Here is a 20702-nt window from a genome sequence, read left to right as displayed (position 1 = left end):
ATGTTGTCTGAGTCCCTGTTTTTAGTTCTTTAGGGCTATACCACAGTGTGGAATTTCTGGGTTATAATAGTAATTCTATATTTAGCTTTTTGAGCAACTGCCATACTATTTTCCACAGCATCTGCATCACTGTACATACTCAGCAGCAATGCATGAAGGTTTCAGTTTCTCCAGATACTTGACAAAATTTATTATTTTCTAGTGGGTAATTAGTGGTACTTCATAGTGGTTTTAATATATATTTCCCTAATGACTAATGATATTGACTGTGTTTTTATGTGTTTGTTGGCCATTTGTACATTTTCTTTAGAGAAATATCAATTCAAGTTCTTTACTCTTTTTTAAATTGGATTGTTTGTCATTTTGTTGTTGAAGTGGAGTTCTTTATATATTCTGAGTATTAAACCCTTACTAGATATAGGATTTGCAAGTATTTTATTGCATTCAGTAGGTTGTGTTTTCACTTTCTTGATAATGTCTTGATGTACAAAAGCTTTTAATTTTGGTGGTCTTGTTTATCTATTTTTTTCTTTGATTTCTGGTGTGATATGTAAGAATATGTAAGAATCCATTGCCAAATCCAAAGTCATGAAGATTTACTTCTATGTTTACTTATAAAAATTTTAATGGTTTGGCTCTTACGTTTAGGTCATTGATACATTTTGAGTTAATTTTTGTATGTGGTATGAGTTAAGAGTTAAATTTCCTTCTTTTGGCTGTGGAAATCCAGTTTTTCCCAACACCATTTGTTGAAGAGACTATTCTTTCTCTATTGGATGATCTTGAGATCCTTGTTGAAAGTCAGTTGGCCTTAGCTATATTGGCTTATTTGTGGCCTGACAATTCTGTTTTAATGGTCTATTTGTCTATTCTCATACCAATACTACACTGTTTTGATTATTGTAACTTTTTAGTCAGTTTTGAAATCTAAATCAGGAAGTCCTCTTCTTTTTTTATTTTTTTTTTTATTTTTTTTTCCTCCAAGATACTTTTGGCTATCTGAGGCCCCTTGCATTTCCACATGAATTGTAGGGTTGGCTTTCTATTTCTGAAGAAAAGGCTGTTGGAATTTTGGTAAGGATTGTGTTGAATCTGTGTATCTCTTGGAAACATTGCTATTGTAATAATATGTCCTCCAACCCATGAATGGACACAAGATATCTTTCCATACATTCAGTTCTATTTTAATTTTTTTTGCAATTATCTGGTAGTTTTTAGTGTACTAGTCTTCACATCCTTGGTTAAATTTAATCCTAGGTATGTTTGTCTTTTTGAGAGTAATTGTAAGTGGAATTGTTTTCTTAATTTCCTTTTTGGATTCGTTACTGGTATACAGAAACAGAACTGATTTTTGTGTGTGGCTTTTGTATCTTGCAACTTTGCTGGATTTGTTTATTTGCTCTGGTATTATTTTTGTGGATTCTTTTGGATTTTATATAAAGAGGATTGTGTCATCTGCAAACAGTGATAATTTTACTTTTTCCTTTCCAGTTTGGATGGGTTTTACTTCTTTTTCTTGCCCAATTACTCTGCCTAGACTTCCAGTACAAAGTTGGATAACACTGGTGACAGGGGCATCCTTGTCTTGTTCCTGATCTTATAGGGAAGACTTTCACTCTTTTACAGTTGAGTATGTTAGTGATGGGTTTTTCATATATGTCCTTTGTCACATCGAGGAAGTTTTCTTCTATTTCAGTTTTCTGCATGTCTTGATAAAGAATGGGTGCTGGATTTTGTCGAATGCTTTTCTGTATCAATTGAGATGATCGTGTGGTGTCTTTCCTTTGTTCCATTAATATGGTGCATTATATTGATTTTTTTCTAATGTTAGACCACCCTTGCATTCCTGGATATTTCCTACTTTGTCATAGTATAAAATCCTTTTAATATTCTGTTGTATTTAGTTTTGTAATATTTTGTTGAGGACTTTTCCATCTATATTTGTAATGGAAATTGGCCTGTAGTTTTCTTTTGCTGCTGTGTCTTTGTCGATGGTATCTGGTAATACTTGCCTCTTAGAATGAATTAGGAAATATTCCCTCCTCTTAAATTCTTTGGAAGAGTTTGAGAAGGATTGGTGCTAATTCTTCTCCAGTGATGCCATCTGGTCCTGGGCTTTTCTTTGTTGGAAGAGTTGTGATTGCTGACTTGATCTTTTTACTTGTTATAGGTTTGTTCAGATTTTCTATTTCTTCTTGAGACAATTTAGGTAATTTTTATGTTTCTAGGAATTTTCCATTTCATCTAGTTGATCAATTTTTTTTAGCATACAATTGTTCTTAGTATTTCCTGTAATCCTTTTTATTTCTTTACATTGAGTAGTATGTCCTTCCTTTCATTTCTGATTTTAGCTATTTGCATCTTATCCCGTTCCCCTCCTTTTTGCCATTCCAACTAAATATCAGTTTTGTTGTTCTTTTCAAAGAACCAACTTTTGTTTTATTGATTCTATTATTTTTCTATTATCTGTTTCATTTACCTCCATTCCAATTTTTATTAATTCCTTTATTCTGCTAGCTTTGCCTTCAGTTTTCCCTTTGTTTACTAGTTTCTTAAAGTGTAAAGTTAGGTTGTTTGAGATCTTTTTTCTTTTTTTAATGTAGACACTTATTGGTATACGTTCCTCTCTCATCACTGCCTTCTCTGCATCTCACAAGTCTTGGTATGTTTTCATTTCCTTTTGTTTCTAAGTATTTTCTAACTTTCCTTGTGATTTCTTTTTTGACACGTTGATTGTTTAAAGTATGTTGTTTAATTTCCACATTTAATTTTCCATGTTTACTTTTCCATTTACTTTTCTGTTAATGATTCCTAGTTTTATTCTGTTATGTTCCGAGAAAATGCTTGATATGGTTTCTATCTTTTAAAATTTATTTGAAATTTTTGTGGCCTGACTTATGGTCTATTCTGGAAATACTGGTCTATCCTCAGGGATACAGTTGAGAAAAATGTGTATTCTGTTGTTGGGTGGAGTATTTTTTATGTTTGTTAGGCCTAATTGATTATAGCATTGTTATCTGTTTCCTTAATGATCTGTTTAGACGTTCTATCCATTTTTCAAAGTGTGGTATTGAAATGTCCAGCTGTAACTCTTTTCTGTTTCTCCCTTGAAATCTGTCTATTCTTGATTAGTATACCTTGGGACTATGTTGTTTGGTGTGTATATATATGATTACTATATCTTCTTGATGAATTGTCCCTTTATCAAAGTATAATGCTCCATCTTTCTCTCTTGTAACAGTTTTTGACTTACAGTCTGTCTGTCTGGTATTTGCAATGCTACTCTAGCTGTCTTTTGGTTATCCTGAGTTTATTCTCTCTTGCTGCTTTCAAGATTTTCTCTTTCTCCTTGGCTTGGAACAGTTTGAATATAATGTGTGTTGGTGTGGATCTCTCTGTGTTTATCCTTCTTTGGGTTCATTGAGGTTCTTGAATATGTAGATTTATATCTTTTATTAAATTTGAGGATTTTAAAATAATTTCTTCACGTATTCTCTCTGTCCTTTTCTCCTTCAGGGATTCCGATTATATGTATGTTGGTCTGCTTGATGGTGTCCCATAGGCCTCTTGGCTCCATTCATTTTTTCTTCATGCTCTTGTTTCTCTCCTCATGCTGGATAATTTCAGTTGACCTAGGATCAGTTTCACTGATTCTTTCCTCTGCCTTTCCAAATCTGCTATCAAAACCCTTTGTAAGTTTTTTTAGTTCAATTATTGTACTTTTCAGCTTCAGAATTTCTCTTTGCTTCTTATTTTATAATTTCTATCTTTTATTTTCTATTTGGTTATACATGTTTCTTCTGGCTTCCCTCATTTCTTGGAGCACCACTGACAGTGAATTTTAAGTCTTTTCCTGGTAAGTTCAATGTCTGTGCTACCTTAGGGACGATTTCTATTAATTTCTTCTGTGACTAGGGCTCACTTTCTTATTTCTTTGCATGTTTCATAATTTTTTGTTGAAAGCTGGACATTCTGAACATAATAATGTGGCTAATCAGGGAATGAGATTCTTCACCCTCCTCAGGGTTTATTTTTACTTGTTGTGGGCTGTAGTTAGTTTGTTCAATGACTTTTCTAAACCATTTTTTGTGAAGTTTGTATTCTTTGTCATGTGTAGTCTCTGAAGTCTCTGTTCTTTAGCTTGTATTCTGCTTGTGTTTAGAGAAAAATTCCCTGAAAGACAGTAGCTTCTTCCTTCCGCAAAAGAGAGACAGAGGAAAATAAAATCTACTCTCCCTATCTTTTCCGATTGTTTCTCTGCTGGTTGCCCCCTTCAACTTTAACTGCTTTACCAGACCATTTACAACTTGGCTTTATTCTTCACTTCCTGCTTCCTTCTCAGGTCTTTTCTGAGCATGCATTCCTTTCTGGGCATATGCACATGTCTGTCTAAATCCCCAATATACATGAGTGCTTTTGGATACCTAAATTTCTAAAAGCATCTATCTCCCAGCTTTTCCTCTATTTATGCCTCAATGCTAATCTTTTGTCTGAGGTGCCTGCAGAATGTTCATTGCCTTATAATGTTTTCAAGGATGCTTGCTGTCTTTCTGCCCTGATGGAGTTCTCAGTTTGGTGGAACAAAGACAAGTGCCTTCTGACAGTTCTTCAGGTAACTCCCAGAGAGTTAAAACAGACAAACAAAATTCTTTGCAAATAAGATGTACTTTGCCCCATTTGGATGGAGCCAGTTCCCAGGACCCCACACAGGGAATGTGGGCTGCCATATTCAAGACTGCCATCAAGCTGGGGAATGGAGGGTTAAGGGCAAGTAAAAATGCCACAAAGCTCTCCCACTGTTTATGAGTTGCCTTTTTTGTGATTCAGCATTCCCTTGGTTTTTGTTAACCTGTAAGTGTTTTCCAGAGTTCTGACCAAATTGTTTCTGACTATTTCTGCAATTTTTGTTGTTGTTGTTGTTGTTTCTCTGGGGTGATGGGCCTTGGAGCTGCATAATTCAGCATTTTCCCTGACATCCTATGAGATATCTTTTGTATTAAATTTAAAAATGCTAAATAGTCAAAAGAAGAAATACAAATAGCTCATATACCAGAAAACATGCCCAATTGAACCAGTAATCAAGGAAATGTAAATTTAAAAATGTGGAATCATTTGTTTCCATTAAGTTAATAAAATTAAAAAAGTCAGCAATATTCATTGATGGCGTGGTGTGCAGAAGTTAAATCTTCAGTAGGAGTATTAATTGATGTAATCTTTTAAGTGTATATGCAGTTTGCAGCATTTACACTTTATATTTACACTGTAAGTGTAAATTACATTTACACTTTAAATGTATATTTACACTTTAAGTGCCTATGCATTTATACTTCATACACTTTAAGTAAGTATATATTTACACTTTAAGTGTATATGCAGTTTGCAGCTATTTTTCTTACTAGAAGTATACACTTGTATAGAGATTGTGTGGATATACCACATTTTATTTATCCCTTTGTTCATCAGTGGACATTTGGGTTGTTTCTATTTTTTGTCTATTGTGAATAATGCTGCCATGAACAATCGTTTGCAGGTTTTTGTGTGGACTGTATGTTTTCATTTCTTTTGGGCATATACCTAAAAGAAAGTGGGATTGCTGGGCATATGGTAACTATATTTAACCTTTTGAGGAACTGCCAGACTGTTTTCCACAATGGCTGTGTCATTTTACATTCTTATTAGCAGTATATAAAAGGCTCCAGTTTTTCTGCATCTTCATCAACACTTGCCTTTTTATCTTTTTGGTTGTAGCTGTCTAATGGGTGTGATGTGATAGCCTATTATGGTTAGTGCTGTTCTGTGAACAGCGAAAGTTTTTAATTTTGGTGAAGTCAAATTCATGAAATTATTTTTTACTGGATTATTATTTGGGTATCAGAGATAAGAAATACTTGCTTGATCCAAGGTCATGAATATTTTCTATGTTTGGTACTGGAAATTTTGTTGTTTTAGTTTTTACATTTAATTTTTGAGCCATTTTGAATTAAGTTTTATATATGTTAGTGGTTTTTTTGTTTTAATTTCATTTTTGTAGACAGGCTGGGTTGTTAAGTGCAAACAACCAGATATACTCTAGCTAGTTTTGCTTGATATGCTCCAATTAGTGCGCTTTTTCCCACCACCAACATTGTTTCTGTTGGTCTGCTTTGTCCTCCAGGAGACTGACATTCTGGAGTATATCTCCTGAGCTTCTTCGCCCTCTGCTTCTGTTGTCTATTGGAAGATATCAATAGCTCAAGATATTTAGTCTTTATTTCCGTGTTCCCTGCCCTGTGGCAGTTTTGACAGTGGCTACATTCTTGCAAGACTGCAGTTACTGTTGGGCCACTCATTTCCCCCTGGCTGTATTTATTTTGCTCTGTGCCACTTCTGGCCTAGGGGTGATATCATGGGTTTCCACTGTTGCCAGTCTTTGGAAACCTCAGCATTCTTTGGTTCCTTTAATTCTGCTCACATTTCTTTATGTAATTCCTTTGTTAACTATTTTGTTAAGCATATATTATTGTTTTACTTGATCCTTGGTGAATTCTGATTCTATATATTCATTTTTATAGAAAAGCATTTTAATGCAGTTGTTGGAAAAGTACCCATAGGCCAAATCTAACTTCTGTTTTTGTAAATAACATTTTACTGAAACACGATCATGCTCATTAGGTTATGTTATTTTCTATGGCTACTTTTGTGTTATAAAGACAGAATTGAATGGTTTTGATAGAGTCTACAAAACTTTAAATATTTACCATTTGGCCCTTAACAAGAAGTTTTCTGACCCCAGTTTTAATGGATTTTAACTATCTCAAAGAATCTCCAGGCTTGCCAGAAGACCATGGACAACTCAGGCAGGAAAAGTGGGTCTGGGTTAGCACAGACAACCACTGCCACTACCTGACTACCACATGGCAATTATGATTTTCTGGAATGGACTCAGAAACTGCACCAGAAGAGCCCACACCTTTACTATCAAGCTTGCCACAAGACATGTAACCTGCCTGCAGGGGTACCACCTCATGTTACTCTCACATCCACCTCTGAGACTTCATTTGAGTATTCCTGATTGGTGGAACCTAGGTCACAAATATGTACCCTAAGTGCAAAGAAGTCTGGACAATGCCTATTTTTGCTTTCTACCCTTGATAGTAGAGGAAAGCAAACTAAAAGGAATGTGGGACTAGTCAGTGAATTCACTTTTCTCCTCCATGAGAAGTTGGTAATCACTGTCATTTTTCTTTTCTTTCAGTATTCCAAGTTACAAAATTTATTCTACTTTATATTCCTCTTTGCTCCCCCTTCCCTCATAAACCAAGCACAAACAAACAAAATATCTCAGATAGTTATGACAGGGAAGTACCCCAATGTCATAGAGGATGGTAAGGATTAAACTTGCCCTAGTTCTCTCGGTGCAAAAGTAGACAAGACTTTTAGATCAGAGCAAGATAGTTTATTACTCTCAGCACAGCAAATATTAGGAGCTTCAATCTGATAGTGTTGGTCCCCTTTTCCTAAGTCCCACAGGGTGATATGATGGGCCTAGTTTGTGGCTGCAAATACAGTGGGTTGTGTCATAGCTAGGGGACAAAGGGCTATCAAGAACTATGAAGGGTCAGAGAAATTAATCTACTTGCAAGCTAATAAATTAGCCTTTCACAGTTTCACAGATGTTTGTAAAAGACACAAGACTCCCAAGTCAGAGATGGACAGTTTATTACTCACAGTAATACCGTATATCAGAGTATTAGCATTTTTGTGCCAGTTCTCACAAGGTGATGTAAAGAAGACTAGATGATACCTGCGCATGCAGTGGGTTGCATTAAAGGAGGGAACACTGAGTTTTGGGTTCTTCTCACTTACTGAATTTCTTTGAAAACTTTTTATTTTAAAATAATTTCAAATTTACTGGAAAGTTGCAAAAATAGTATGGAAACAATATTCAGGATGCCACCCAGATATCCAAATTTATCAACTATTAGCATTTTGCCACATTTATATTATTATTATCTATCATCTTCTGTCATCGTTTATCACTTATCTACCTAGTTTCTGAACATTTAAACATTTGAGAGTAGGTTGCATATGTCATGTTCCACTAACACTTAACACATCTATATACATTTGCTGAGAACAAGGATTCTCACTTATGTAACCACCTTAAGTACAGCAATCAAGTTCAAGAAATGGAACATTGATATAAAGCATACAGTCCATTTAGTGAATCTTTTTTAATGGGCTGTAAGCATATCTACCCTGTTCTCTGAAGGAAGTTATCTTTGTCATACTGGACAGTAAGCATCCTGGCCCTTTGCTCTGGAGGGAGACACTGTCTCTCTTTTCCAAGGCTGTTGGCTCCATGAACATTCTTGAAAAGGTAGGTAGTCTGGAATAAAGGACAGTCAGTGCCTTGTTTGCAAGGTTTGCAGAAATGCGAGATACCCATAGAGATTTTTTTCCCTAGCTAGGGCCAAGGATTCATCTTTTTTTGGCAAGCTGCAGATAAGCAAATGCCCCTCTGCCAGGGCATTTGCCTATTGCCTATTGACTATAGCAGCTGCTTGGTATCAAGGGATAGTTTAGACCTTGCCATTTAATACAGTCAGTAAAGATATGTAGGGATGCTTAGGCCCATGGTGAGCTGCCTCTTCCATCAATATGTGACTAGCAACTATTTTCCTCTCTGGCTATCATGAACACTGAGATTGACATGCCATGTTCTAATAAACTCATTACTTCCATTTTGCAAATCTCGTCCTTCTGTTAATAAGAATTGAATTGGTGTTTGTGGTTGTGATTATGTTAGAGATATTACTACATATAATAGATGATGACTTTAGAAAATGTAGTTGTTTAAATAGGATAATTTTCAATTTTTCTCCCGCAATATCTGGCTGTTTCAGGTGGGGAGGTAAATCTATATCAAAGGTTGTTCAGGAGCTCTCCTTCTTGCTGTTTTGTTGCTCTGCCATCCCCTAGGGTATGGGTGGGCAAATTTTTCCCCTAAAAACCCAGATAGTAAATATTTCAGGTTTTATGGACTGCTCAACACTGCCATTGGAGCAGGAAAGCAGCCACCAATAATAAGTAAATAAATGGTGGTGGCTGTGTTATCAATAAAACTTTATTTGTAAAAATGGGCATTGCATTAGATTTGGCCCTCACTATAGTTTTCTGACACCTGCTTTCTGGCGTTGCCTTACTCTTCATTGTTGAAGTTGGTTGCTGTAACATCCATGTTCCAGATCAAGGGAAGGGGAACAGGGCCAAAATTCAGGGGAATATACTTGTGTTTAAGTTGTAGATGATTTGGAAATTGTACGTTTTACTTTCGTTTACATCCTAATAACTAACAGTTACTCATTGATGTAAGAAGGCTGGCAAATCTGGTCTCTAGCTAGGCAGCCATGTGCTCCTGAAGCAGGGGACAATGAAGGTTTTGGGAGATAATAGTAGTCTGCCACAGTGATATGCTGTCTGTAATTTATTTTAAGCTCCCTCAGCACAGGCAGGGGTACATAAATGCATGTTTAGTTCAAGCTATACTGCAGGTCCAGTCAGTTGCTGTTATCAGGAATTTGCACTCCAGAGCTAGCTTTTTTTTTTTTTTTTTTTTTTAAGTTCATATTGCCTCTTTTTTTTTGTTTTAAATGCAATTTTATTGAGATATATTCACACACGATACAAGCCATAGAAAGTTATACAATCAATAGCTCACAATATTGTCACATAGTTGTACATTAATCACCATGATCAATTTTAGGACATTTTAATTACTCTAGAAAAAGAAATAAAAATAAAAAATAAAACCCCCAAAAATCCCATATTACTTACCCCCCCCATTATTGACCCCTAGTATTGGTATGGTACATTTGTTACTGTTGATGAAAGAATATTAAGATATTACTATTAACTATAGTCCTTAGTTTGCAATAGGTGCATTTTTCCAACATACTGCTCTATTATTAGCTACTTGTAATAGTGTTGTGCATTTGTTGCAGTTCATGAAAGAACTTTTTTATGTTTGTACAGTTAATCACAGGTATCATTCACCACAAGAGTCACAGTGTTAGATATTCTCATGTATTAACCTCCAGCTTTCCTCTGGTCGCATACATGACTCTAAACTTCTCCTTTCTAATGCATTCACCCACAGTTCAGCACTGTTAATTATACTCACAGTAACATGCTACTGTCACCCCTGTTCATTTCCAAATGTTTGAGTTTGACCTAGTTAAAAATTCTGTTCATACTAAGCTGTTGCTCCCCATTCTCTAGCCCCATTCTATATCCTGGTAACCTATATTCTAGATTTTATGTCTATGAGTTTACTTATTATAATTAGTTCATATAAGTGCATGACTTATTTCACCTAATTTGTTGTTTTTTATTATGCTTTTTCTAATTTGAAAAATACTGAAAATTGCAAGTAAGAAAATAAACATGACCTGTATGCCTCTCACATGAATTTTTTTCAGAAAGAAGGCAGTGAAAGTTCCCTTCTACCTTCCTGTCCCTTCATTTCCAGCCCCAGAGGCTAATAGTTATTAACTGGTTATCAATTTTGTGCATGTCCTTCGCTGTCCTAGTGTATATTGTATTTATATATACACTTGTATCATTTTTTTTATTTTTTATTTTTTATTTTGAAATAAATTCAAAGTTATAGGAACAGCTGCAAAAACAATACTAACCCCATACACAGAATTCCATCATACCTTGACCCTCCTCCCCTGATAGCTCAATCCACCAACTTTAACATGCTGTCACATCGCTATTTCTTTCCCTCCCTCCCTCCCTATCTATCATCCATCATCTATTGCTCTGTCTTCTGAACATATGAGAGCTAGCTGTACACATCCTTGAGCAAACACTATAATTCACGTATACACTTCCTATGAACAAGAACATTCTTTTATGCAATCCCATTAAGCGCAGCTAAGAAGTACAAGAGATTCAACAATGATACAAAGCTTACATTCTATATTTCCTTTTCCTTATGTCTCAAATGTGTCCCTTTGAGCCATCTGTCCTCTATCCTCCAATCCCATCCAAGTTCATCCTTGGCATTCAATTGTCATCTATTTAGACTGTCTTTTTTTTTTTTTCAGTTGTGGAAACATATATACAGCCTAAATCTTCCCATTCCACCCCCTCCCTAGCCTTCCATTAGTGGGATTAATCACATTTAGAATGTTGTAATGCTCTTTCCCACCATCCATTACTAGAAATTTCCCTTCACCTCAAATAGCAATCCTACACTCATTTCTTAACTCCCCCTTGCCCCTTCCCCCATTTCTCTTAACCCAAACTCTGCTTTTCATCTCTATGGTTATATTCTCTGATAATTTCTTTGTGATTACTGTGGGGCTTAAAATTAACCTCTTAAATCCATATCAGTCTTGTTTTTCTTTGATACCACCTTCACTTCAATAGGGCACATAAACTATGTTCCTATACTCCTTCATCCCCCCACCTTTATATAGTTGTCTAAAATTACATATTTTACATTGAGTTCAAAACCACTGATTTGTCATTAGAGTTTGTGTATTTTATATCATGTAGGAAGTAACTAGTAGAATTACAGTTCAAAAATTATTGACTTCTATTTGTATTCCACTGTGGTTGGAGAATGTGCTTAGAGTATATTCAACTTTTTTCTTTTTTTTTTTTTTAATTTCTTGAGGCTTGTTTTATGTCCCAGCTTATGGTGCCTTCTGGAGAAAGATCTGTGATCACTAGAGAAAAATGAGTGTCCTGGCGATTTGGAATGTAAAGTACTATATATGTCTGTTAAATTTCTCTCTATCTATTTCTCCTTTCTTTGTTTCTCTGTTGGTAGAAACAAAGAATCTGAAGTAGGGCAGGTATTTTATTGGCAAAGTCTCTCATCATTTGTCTGTCTGTGAACAATTTAAGCTCTCCCTCAAATTTGAAGGAGAGTTTTGCTGGATAAAATATTCTTGGTTGGAAATTTTTCTCTCTCAGAATTTTAAATATGTCATGCCACTGCCTTCTTGCCTCTATGGTGGCCGCTGAGTAGTCATAACTTAGTCTTATGTTGTTTCCTTTGTATGTGGTGAATTGCTTTTCTCTTGCTGCTTTCAGAACTTGCTCCTTCTCTTCAGTATTTGACAGTCTGATCAGAATATGTCTTGGGGTGGGTTTATTTGGATTTATTCTATTTGGAGTTCACTGGGCATGTATGCTTTGTGTATTTATATTGTGTAGAAGGTTGGGGAAGTTTTCCCCAACAATTTCTTTGAATACTTTTTCTAGACCTTTACCCTTCTCTTCCCCTTCTGGGACACCAATGAGTCTTAAGTTTGGACATTTTATTTTATCTATCGTATCCCTGAGATCCATTTCGATTTTTTCAATTTTTTTCTCCATTCTTTCTTTTGTTCTTTCATTTTCTGTTCTGTGGACTTCTAGGACACTGAGATGTTGTTCGGCTTCCTCTAATCTTATATTGTGAATATCCAGAGTCTTTTTAATTTGGCCAACAGTTTCTTCTATTTCCATAAGATCTTCTATTTTTTTATTTACTCTTGTAATGTCTTCTTTATGCTCTTCTAGGGTCTTCTTTATGTTGCTTATATCCTGGGCCATGGTCTTCTTGATGTCCTTTAAATCCTTTGCCATGTTTTCGTTCCTCGATTGTAGTACTTTGATTAATTGTGGGAGGTTCTGTGTTTCTTCCAATATCTTGATTTGTGTGTTTAGAGTTGGAGTCTCCATATCGTCTGGTTTTATCATATGCATTAGGATTTTCTGTTGTTTTTTGGCCTTTTGGCATTTGTTTTGCTTGATAGGGTTTCGTTTCAGAATGCAGACTACCGGTTTCACCAAGTATACGGCCCCTCTGGAACTAGGAGACCTCGTCCAGCTGGCGCATTGCTGTAACCGATATTCTGGGTCACTGTTTGGTTTTTATCTAGTGTTTTTCATGGAGGTGTTTTTTTGCCCTGTCTCACCTAGCTGCCATCTTAGTTTTTCCTCACATTGCCTCTTGTAAATATTGTAAAATTAATTTTAAAAGTTATCAGAAAAAACATTAAAGTCTTATAAATGTGACCTGTCAGTATTAACATTTATGAATTAATGAGTGGTTTTCACATGATTAGCATTTCCTTTGCTGGACTGATTACCTCAAAACCATGCCTACCTGAATCTTGAGGACATTTTATTATTATTATTATCATTATTATTATTATTAGATAGAAAAGGGCAGATGGCCCACTGTTGGCTGGAAGCAACCCCACCCAGACTACTTCTCCTGCAAATCTATTGCCAGGATATAGGGTATAGAAGGGCTCCTGGGTAGTTGAGGGTAGGGGATCTGGAACCAGGTACATCTTGAACAGTTGCTTTCACCATGGCAATTAGAAGATCCAGAACAACAGCCTAAGAAGATTCTCAGTGAGTCCAGATGGATCAATTATCACAGTTGGGTCACCTGCCTCATGCTCTCTGGACTGGCGTGTGCCCAGCTGTCCGGGTATCTGGGGCAGTCTCTCTCCAAGTTGATTGATTGGCTGCTGCTTCTGTGCTCACTGTGGCCAGATGAGGTCCTGCTCTTTGAGTAGGGAGTGAAATCTAAGAGGGGCCATGGCCTGGGTTGGAGGCTCTCCTGTTTGGGAATTTGGTCTCCTGCTACCCCCCAAATTTTTCTACCCCTGCCTACCACCCCAGCAGCAGCCCACTTCCCTGGATGTTCAGTTGCTCAGAGAAAACCAAAAACCAAAATAAACCACCAGTATTTTTTGAGGGACAATCTGCCTCCAGCTATTTGCTCCACATTCAGTTTGCCCTTTGGTTTGCAGAGGAGTGTGAAGCCAGGAAGACAAATTTCCATCTAGACTCTAGCCCAATCTTGGAGTTGTGGAGATGAATTTAGGTTCACAGAGTACTTAGAGCAGTGCCTGGCACAAAGTCAACTCTTAATGAATGGAAGCAATTATCTTCTCTATATAAGTTAGCTGTTTCCTCAAGTTCTCCTTGGATATAGTTTTCATGTGATCACCAATGGTTGCTTATTAGAAGTTATAGTTATGAAATAAAAAGCATCCCCAGTTGAACTGTGTGTTTCATGTATATACTATTCTTTTAAAAATCATTTCCCCTATGAATTCTTTTGAGCCTTTTATTTTAAATTGTTTACTAAAGGAAGAGGGGAAGCAACACTCTTCATTATCAATTGTAAATACCATAATCAAGAATTAGAATTGTATTAGAATGGAAGGCTATGCAACTTTAGATCCTTTAGAAAATGTAGCATATAATAGGTGTTTCAGAGCTAGCTTTTAAAAGCATTTACAACTATCTGTATTTCAGACAAGATCAAATTCTTTAGCAGATGGGTTTTTGTTGGTGAAATTAGTGGTTTGTAATTTAGCATGATGGATCATAGAAATGGATGATTGTTAGTGAAATTATTGATATTTAAGATACTTGGTTTGGCTAAAATATCACAGCTTTCACCGTTGAATGAACAAGTTATAAGAATCAAGTGAGGTATTTATTTTTAGGGATGGTGCCTTGTGCTTGAATCTGAAATGACTTTGTGTCTAGGTATTGGATAGGAGGATTTTGATTGACTGATGCCAACTATAAGAATCCTGCCTGGGGAATATTAGAATGTTTCCTTGAATGAATCTTTCATGTAAGACGGTGACCAGACAAAAATTGGGACTTTATTGAACGTGTGGAACAGTTTGTATGAACTTTTTTTTTTTGCTTTCTTATCAACAAGTGTTTGCTTAGTAAATGTCTGTATGTGTAGAAGAATTTGGACTGAGATTTGCTTTATTACTTTAAAACTTTTTTTTTTTTCCTTTTTAAAGATTGGCTTACATTTATTTGGTGGGGGAGGGAGAGGAAGATGAGTTTTGTATCCCTCCCTTCCCACCTCTTGGCTTTGCCATTGCTTGTCAGAAACCATAAGCCACAGATTCCTTCTCATAGACATTTGTTCAAGTCTTTCCTAAGTTTAAAAAAGAAACACAAACCAACAGCCCAAATCCTTTCTCAACGGTCACTGTGCCTTTCCCAACCTTTACAACCAGCCGTATCAACACCACCCTACTTCCACTGCCTGTATTGTACCTCCACACTTTATTTTGTCACCTGCAATTGTCCACAGTGCATTTCTGTGGTCTGGGGATCCACTGCTACATTGACAATGTTTTTTCTTAGGTCTTGCTGTAATACTTGGTGACTCCTTTCTCCTCCTCTCTCCCTCTCTCCCCTTGTTCTTCTATTGAAGGGGTCAGTGGTATGAGAAAATAGTTCTAGTTGTGCTGCTTTTCGTTGTTTACTGTACCCTCAGAAATGCACCCATGCCAAACCCATGCCAAACCCTAAAACTAAAAAAAAAGTTTTGGTTTCAGGATTGATTCAGGATTAATTCTCTTCTGTGATATTAAAAGTGGCTTGTAGAAAATGGGTTGGGAGTTTCACAATGGGTAAAAACCTATTCTTTGTTAATTTAAAGCTTTGGTTGCACCACTTTGAAAAACATAATTTATAACAGAAGAAAAACAGTGAAGTCATTGTAATTCTGCCATCCAAAAATAATTGTGATTAAATGTGTCATGATGCTACAAATGTAGTTTTACAAAAGTGGAACAAAGTGAATATAATACTTGATGACTTTTTAAAAAATCATTGTTTTTTAAGGATCAAATTGACTTTCTGGAAAGGATGTGCCAGAATGCTATTCTGTTGAAACTTGTATAACTCTCTAAGATACTTTCTGTAAAGCAGGGAGAATATATTTTGTGTGTGTTTTAGAAATAGGATTTTATCTGGTTGTTTGAAAATGATTTTTTTTTAGTTCAAATAAAACTGATACAGATGGTTTTCCTTTCTTTAACTTTTTAGTCTTTAAGGGTAATTTTTGTTTGTTGGTTTATGTTAGAGAATTTGGCAGATTGATGGACATTAAAGTCTGGCCAACTTGTGTGAGACATTGTTATTCTCAGGCAAGGCCTCTTGTTTTTTTTCTATCACATGTCTTGCACTGAAGGGCACCGCAAGTAAAAGTCAAGTATCCATGAGCATGGTAAATAGTGCCCAAGTGACTGCAGGTCTTGTTGGATGAAAAGTTTTAAAAAAATCTCTGGGCATGAAAAAATATCCTCAAAGCTACTTATTCTCCATATCTTTCTTGGTCTGTAGTAGTTTAGAAGGTAGTACTTTAGAAGGTATTTAAATACTTTCACTCAGACCTTGGAGTGATATGCCAACAAACCACCTCGTTCTAATTTACTTTTTTTTTTTAATCATAATAGTAAAGCTAACATTTATTGTACTCTACTTTGCTGGGAATTGTTCTATGTATTAACTCATGTAGTCCTTTGATAAAAGAAAGCATGTCTTGTTTTTGGAACCTCAGTACGTAGCATGTAGCAGAACAGAGGATATTCTCAGAAAATGTTTGAGAAAATATATACATCTTTATAAGGGCTTTTAAGCTGGTAATTTCCAAGATCTCCATTTTCATTTAACTGCATTTCTCAAGACCACTTCCTACTGAGCACCTACAATGTGCAGAATTTTTCACAACTTATTATCTCATTTTGTGCTCCACATTGCCTAGTGAGGTAAAATCAATATAATTCACCTATTCTAAATAATAAAACTGAAACCAAAAGATGTAGAATTGAATCTCAGAATGGACATTTACTTTCCCTGTGTTAGAAAACAGTAAGGAGCAAATTATTTAACATGTATGAATCTAGTTTACTTTTTAATGTTAAGATGAAATCTGGTTAGGATAGAGACAAAGTGTAATTATTTTTTCAGCTTTGGCATCCAATTGACTAAAAAAATTAATTTCCATTAATTTCCTTTTTTTTTTTTGATAGTTTCAAGTATTTACTTCTAGCTATTCCAATGCATTAAAACCTAAAAAGGATTATCTATATAGTGTGTAAGAATGTCCACCAGAGTGACCTCTCAACTCCATTTGGAATCTCTCAGCCACTGAAACTTTATTTCATTTCATTTTGCATCTCCCTTTTGGTCAATACGTTCTCAGTCCCACGATGTCAGGTCCAGATATATCCCTCGGAGTCATATCCCGCATTGCCAGGGAGATTTACATCCCTGGGAGTCAAGTCCCACGTAGTGGGGAGGACAGTGAGTTCACCTGCCAAGTTGGCTTAGCTAGAGAGAGAGAGCCACGTCTGAGCAACACAGAGGTACTGGGGGAGACTCTTAGGTAATGCAGTTTTAAATACCAGGCACAATTTTTAACCTATCTGTACCCAAGTGTTTAATTTCATTTGTATAGAGTTGCTAAGGAAGATGTTCTTTCAGTCATGTAGTTTGAAAACCCTTTGTTGTGCTAGTTCATTATTTGGAAAATAATAGGTTAATGTAAGTACTTTTACTCTATTTAAAAAAAATTAAAAATCATTCAAATATAGAACTGTAAATGAGGAAACTAATAATCTGCTTCAAAAACCTATTGGTTTTCTGAGAATTGAAAAGTTTTTGACGACCTCCTGCTTTATTTAGTACTTAAAATGTTTTATCTTTCTTCTTGAAAAGCCTGATCAGCAATACCCTAGTTAACTGATTAATTCACTTTAGTTTAAACTTTCCGTGATTGTTATATTTTCTCTTTAGTATTAAAATATGTAAAAAGGGAATTTATATATTTCAAGGTGTTGAAGTTTTTGAAACATAAGTACACCTAGTCACTCTGGGCCAATGAGTCATCCTTCGGAATAGCATCTGCGTTGCTTGAATACAATTTGGCTTCTATTATTACGCTGAAAGAAACATCTCACACGTTTAGTACAACAATACAAGAAAACTGAAGTTGAGTTTCGAAAGATTTTTAACTATCCTTTCACTGTTTACTCATAAATATCCCTTAAGAACTAAGGTAGCAGAGGATTCTAGTTCTTTCTTCCAGATGACTTTGACCAGCATTTTTGCCTAGTAATGATTCTGGGCTTGTTCAGATGCCAACATACCTTTCACCCTGAAGTGAGGTTTGTTTCTGAAAAATAGACACTTTGTGTTTGTTGAGCCCTTCTTTGTAAAGTATGTAAGCAGTTTTGACCTGCTTTTGATGTATGATTTGCTTGAATGTTTATTCAAACAATATTAAGCATCTGCTAATAAATGTTAGGCTCTCAGCAATATAATTGGTGCATTTACAGAGTTTGTAATAATGTTGGAAAAATGTCTATTATAAAATTAAACAAAAGAATGCCAAATTGTGCATGTAGTTTGGTTACAAAAATGCGTTTAGAGGAAAGAGAAGTAAAGAAGTTGAAATACTATTGGTGATTCTCCCTCCTTTTTCCTTTTTGGTGCATGCTCAGTATAGAAAATTTGGACATATAAATACATACATGTGTTTGTATATGTTTTGTATATGTTTCTTTTGGACATATAAATGCATACATGTGTTTGTGTATGTGTCTTTTAACTTCTTTTCCACCGTACAACACCCAGTTGCTATATATTTTGCTAACTTTGGAGAAGATTTAATTTGTATAATTAGTTAGGTTTTTACGTTGAGACAACGGTTTAATTTTGAATCTTAAGGGAAATTGCCATCTAAGTGTATCTATCAAAACTTAACAACTTTGAGCACATAACACTGTGCTGGGGAGTTTAAAAAAAGAAATAGGAATATCAGACCCAATCTCTGCCTTTTAGGACCTTATGATATGGTGGAGGAAAGTGTGTATATCGTAACAAATGTACATTTTTGAAGTAAAGTGACAGTGCTGGGCAGGGTATGATTAAATGCAACAGTTGCACTAAGTTCTATTAGAATTCACATTAAAGGAGATTCATCTGAAGCTGAAGTACTTGTGAAATTTCAAATGCATGTTTAATAATTGGTAGTATCTGGGGGAAATAAAATATACAGAGTAAGTATACATTTAACCTTAAATAAATATCTGGTATTCTTTATAAAAGATTAAGTATTCCCCAATTTATTCCTTGCAGAAAAGGCCAAAACTAAAATTAAGCCAACAAAATTTCTAATCTGAAATGGGAAATGGGCAGAAGGAGATATAGGAGGGCATTCCTCTCTGAGAGGAAGGAGAACAACTTGAGATTGGGAGTAAGAAAGACGAAGACCATCCTGAGGAAAGCTTTGCTTTGTACAGAGAGTATTTAGGATCCCTTACAGGTGTGGCTGCCTTTCCTTGAAGTTGATGTTATAAAGTTGATGTTATGAAAGGAATTACAGGGTGTATATATTTGAGTATTTTATGTTAAGATTGATCTGTAAATCCCTTTAGGGCAGTTTTCTTACCCAATATAATTTTTTACTGAATTGGAAAATATTGAATTGATAAAGAGAATTCTGAATTTTCTAAAAGACTACTGTCTTAGTTGGTTTTTGTTTGTTTTTGGCTGGGGCAGGGGGGCAGGTCTCATTTAAAACAGTGGAAGAATAGTATTTTAGAAGTACTCAAAAATATTTGTTACCTTAGACTTTTTTTTCCCCCTCATAAGTATTTGGGTATATGTTTGTTCTTTGGTTTTACGTATCTTCCTTGTAAAATAATTTTAAACCAGTTGGGGGTTCCTTAAACAGGAAAACTATTAGGAAAAATCACTTCAAGAATATACTAATTCTTTCATCATTTTAAAGGAATACATTCCTTTTAGAACTTAACAACTCTTTTCGCTATTGAATACCTTACCTATTCTAAGCAAAAATAGATAATCCATTTAAAACACTGTGGAGTGAGTAATGTTAAAAAGGGAGTATACATTCCTGAATTTTTAGTTGATTTAGCACTTAATGCACGTATTAGTTCTTCTGGAAGAAAAAGGTAAAATGGACCAAGATCAAATGTGAGATTATTTAAATGATTCTCAATATTTTCTGGTTCATGTGTAGTGATATTGAACTCTTTAGTTGTAGACTTTAATTTGTGCCTGGTGGTGACCTGATGCTGTGCAGGGACACTCACTGCATCCCTTCATTCAGTTCCCTCTAATTATCCCAACTTCCTGGGGAGCTTGCTTAGAATTGGTCATGAATGTTTGTTATTACAATACTGGGCTATCCTGGGTACATGTAACAAAGTCGTTTTTGATACAAGATTTGTACAGATGAACAGAATAGGAAACTTAAAAGTTGTTTGCTGTTATTTTACTGAATCAAAGAGGTAGGGGATATTATTGAAATCATTTGGTTAGAAAATGGGTTAGGTTTGTAATAAATGAAATCTTGGTTAATAGTTCCTGAGCTTATTTTTTACATTTGTTTTTTAGTGCATATTCAAAAGGTGGGTCTGACTATACAAATGATATGTGAAACAATCAGATTTGCAATTTAATGTGTATTTGCAGATGATAATAATAATTTTTGCAGGGAGCATCTATTAATGCATAGTTTTATCTCTTCAGGTTCATGTGAAAATGGCGGATGAAGCTGTCTGTGTTGGCCCAGCTCCCACCAGTAAAAGCTACCTCAACATAGATGCCATCATGGAAGCTGTTAAGAAAACCAGGGCCCAAGCTGTGAGTCTGAATGAATCTGTTTACTGCAGCTGTTTCATATATAGTGCACAGAAAGCTAGAGCTGTATTTAAAAAGAAATAAAGCATGATTAAAAATGCTATTGCAGTTAGTTCATGTCACATGAGTTAAATGTGGCCGAATTTGTTACTGGAAATCAAAGGCTTTGTAGCATCTGGCAGTGTTGGTCGCTGATCCTGCAGGTGGCT

At 35.4% G+C, this 20702-nt stretch overlaps 1 protein-coding gene across 4 annotated transcripts in view; it reads left to right on the top strand.

Annotated features, from left to right (window-relative positions):
* The window catches only part of PCCA (propionyl-CoA carboxylase subunit alpha), a 599270-nt gene that overhangs the window by 82202 nt on the left and 496366 nt on the right, over positions 1 to 20702 (top strand). For all 4 annotated transcript variants that reach the window (XR_005211057.1, XM_037799856.1, XM_037799855.1 and 1 more), the window contains one exon: positions 20383 to 20496. Coding sequence is in view for 3 of the 4 variants with exons in the window: in XM_037799856.1 (XP_037655784.1) it covers positions 20383 to 20496 (114 nt within the window). In the remaining variant the exon portion in view is untranslated. The remainder of the gene's footprint in view (positions 1 to 20382; positions 20497 to 20702) is intronic.

This window comes from Choloepus didactylus, chromosome 12, assembly GCF_015220235.1.
Source record: "Choloepus didactylus isolate mChoDid1 chromosome 12, mChoDid1.pri, whole genome shotgun sequence".
NCBI classification, from domain to species: Eukaryota; Metazoa; Chordata; class Mammalia; order Pilosa; family Megalonychidae; genus Choloepus; species Choloepus didactylus.
Note: the sequence above shows the minus strand (reverse complement) of the source record. Positions and strands in the feature narration are given on the sequence as shown.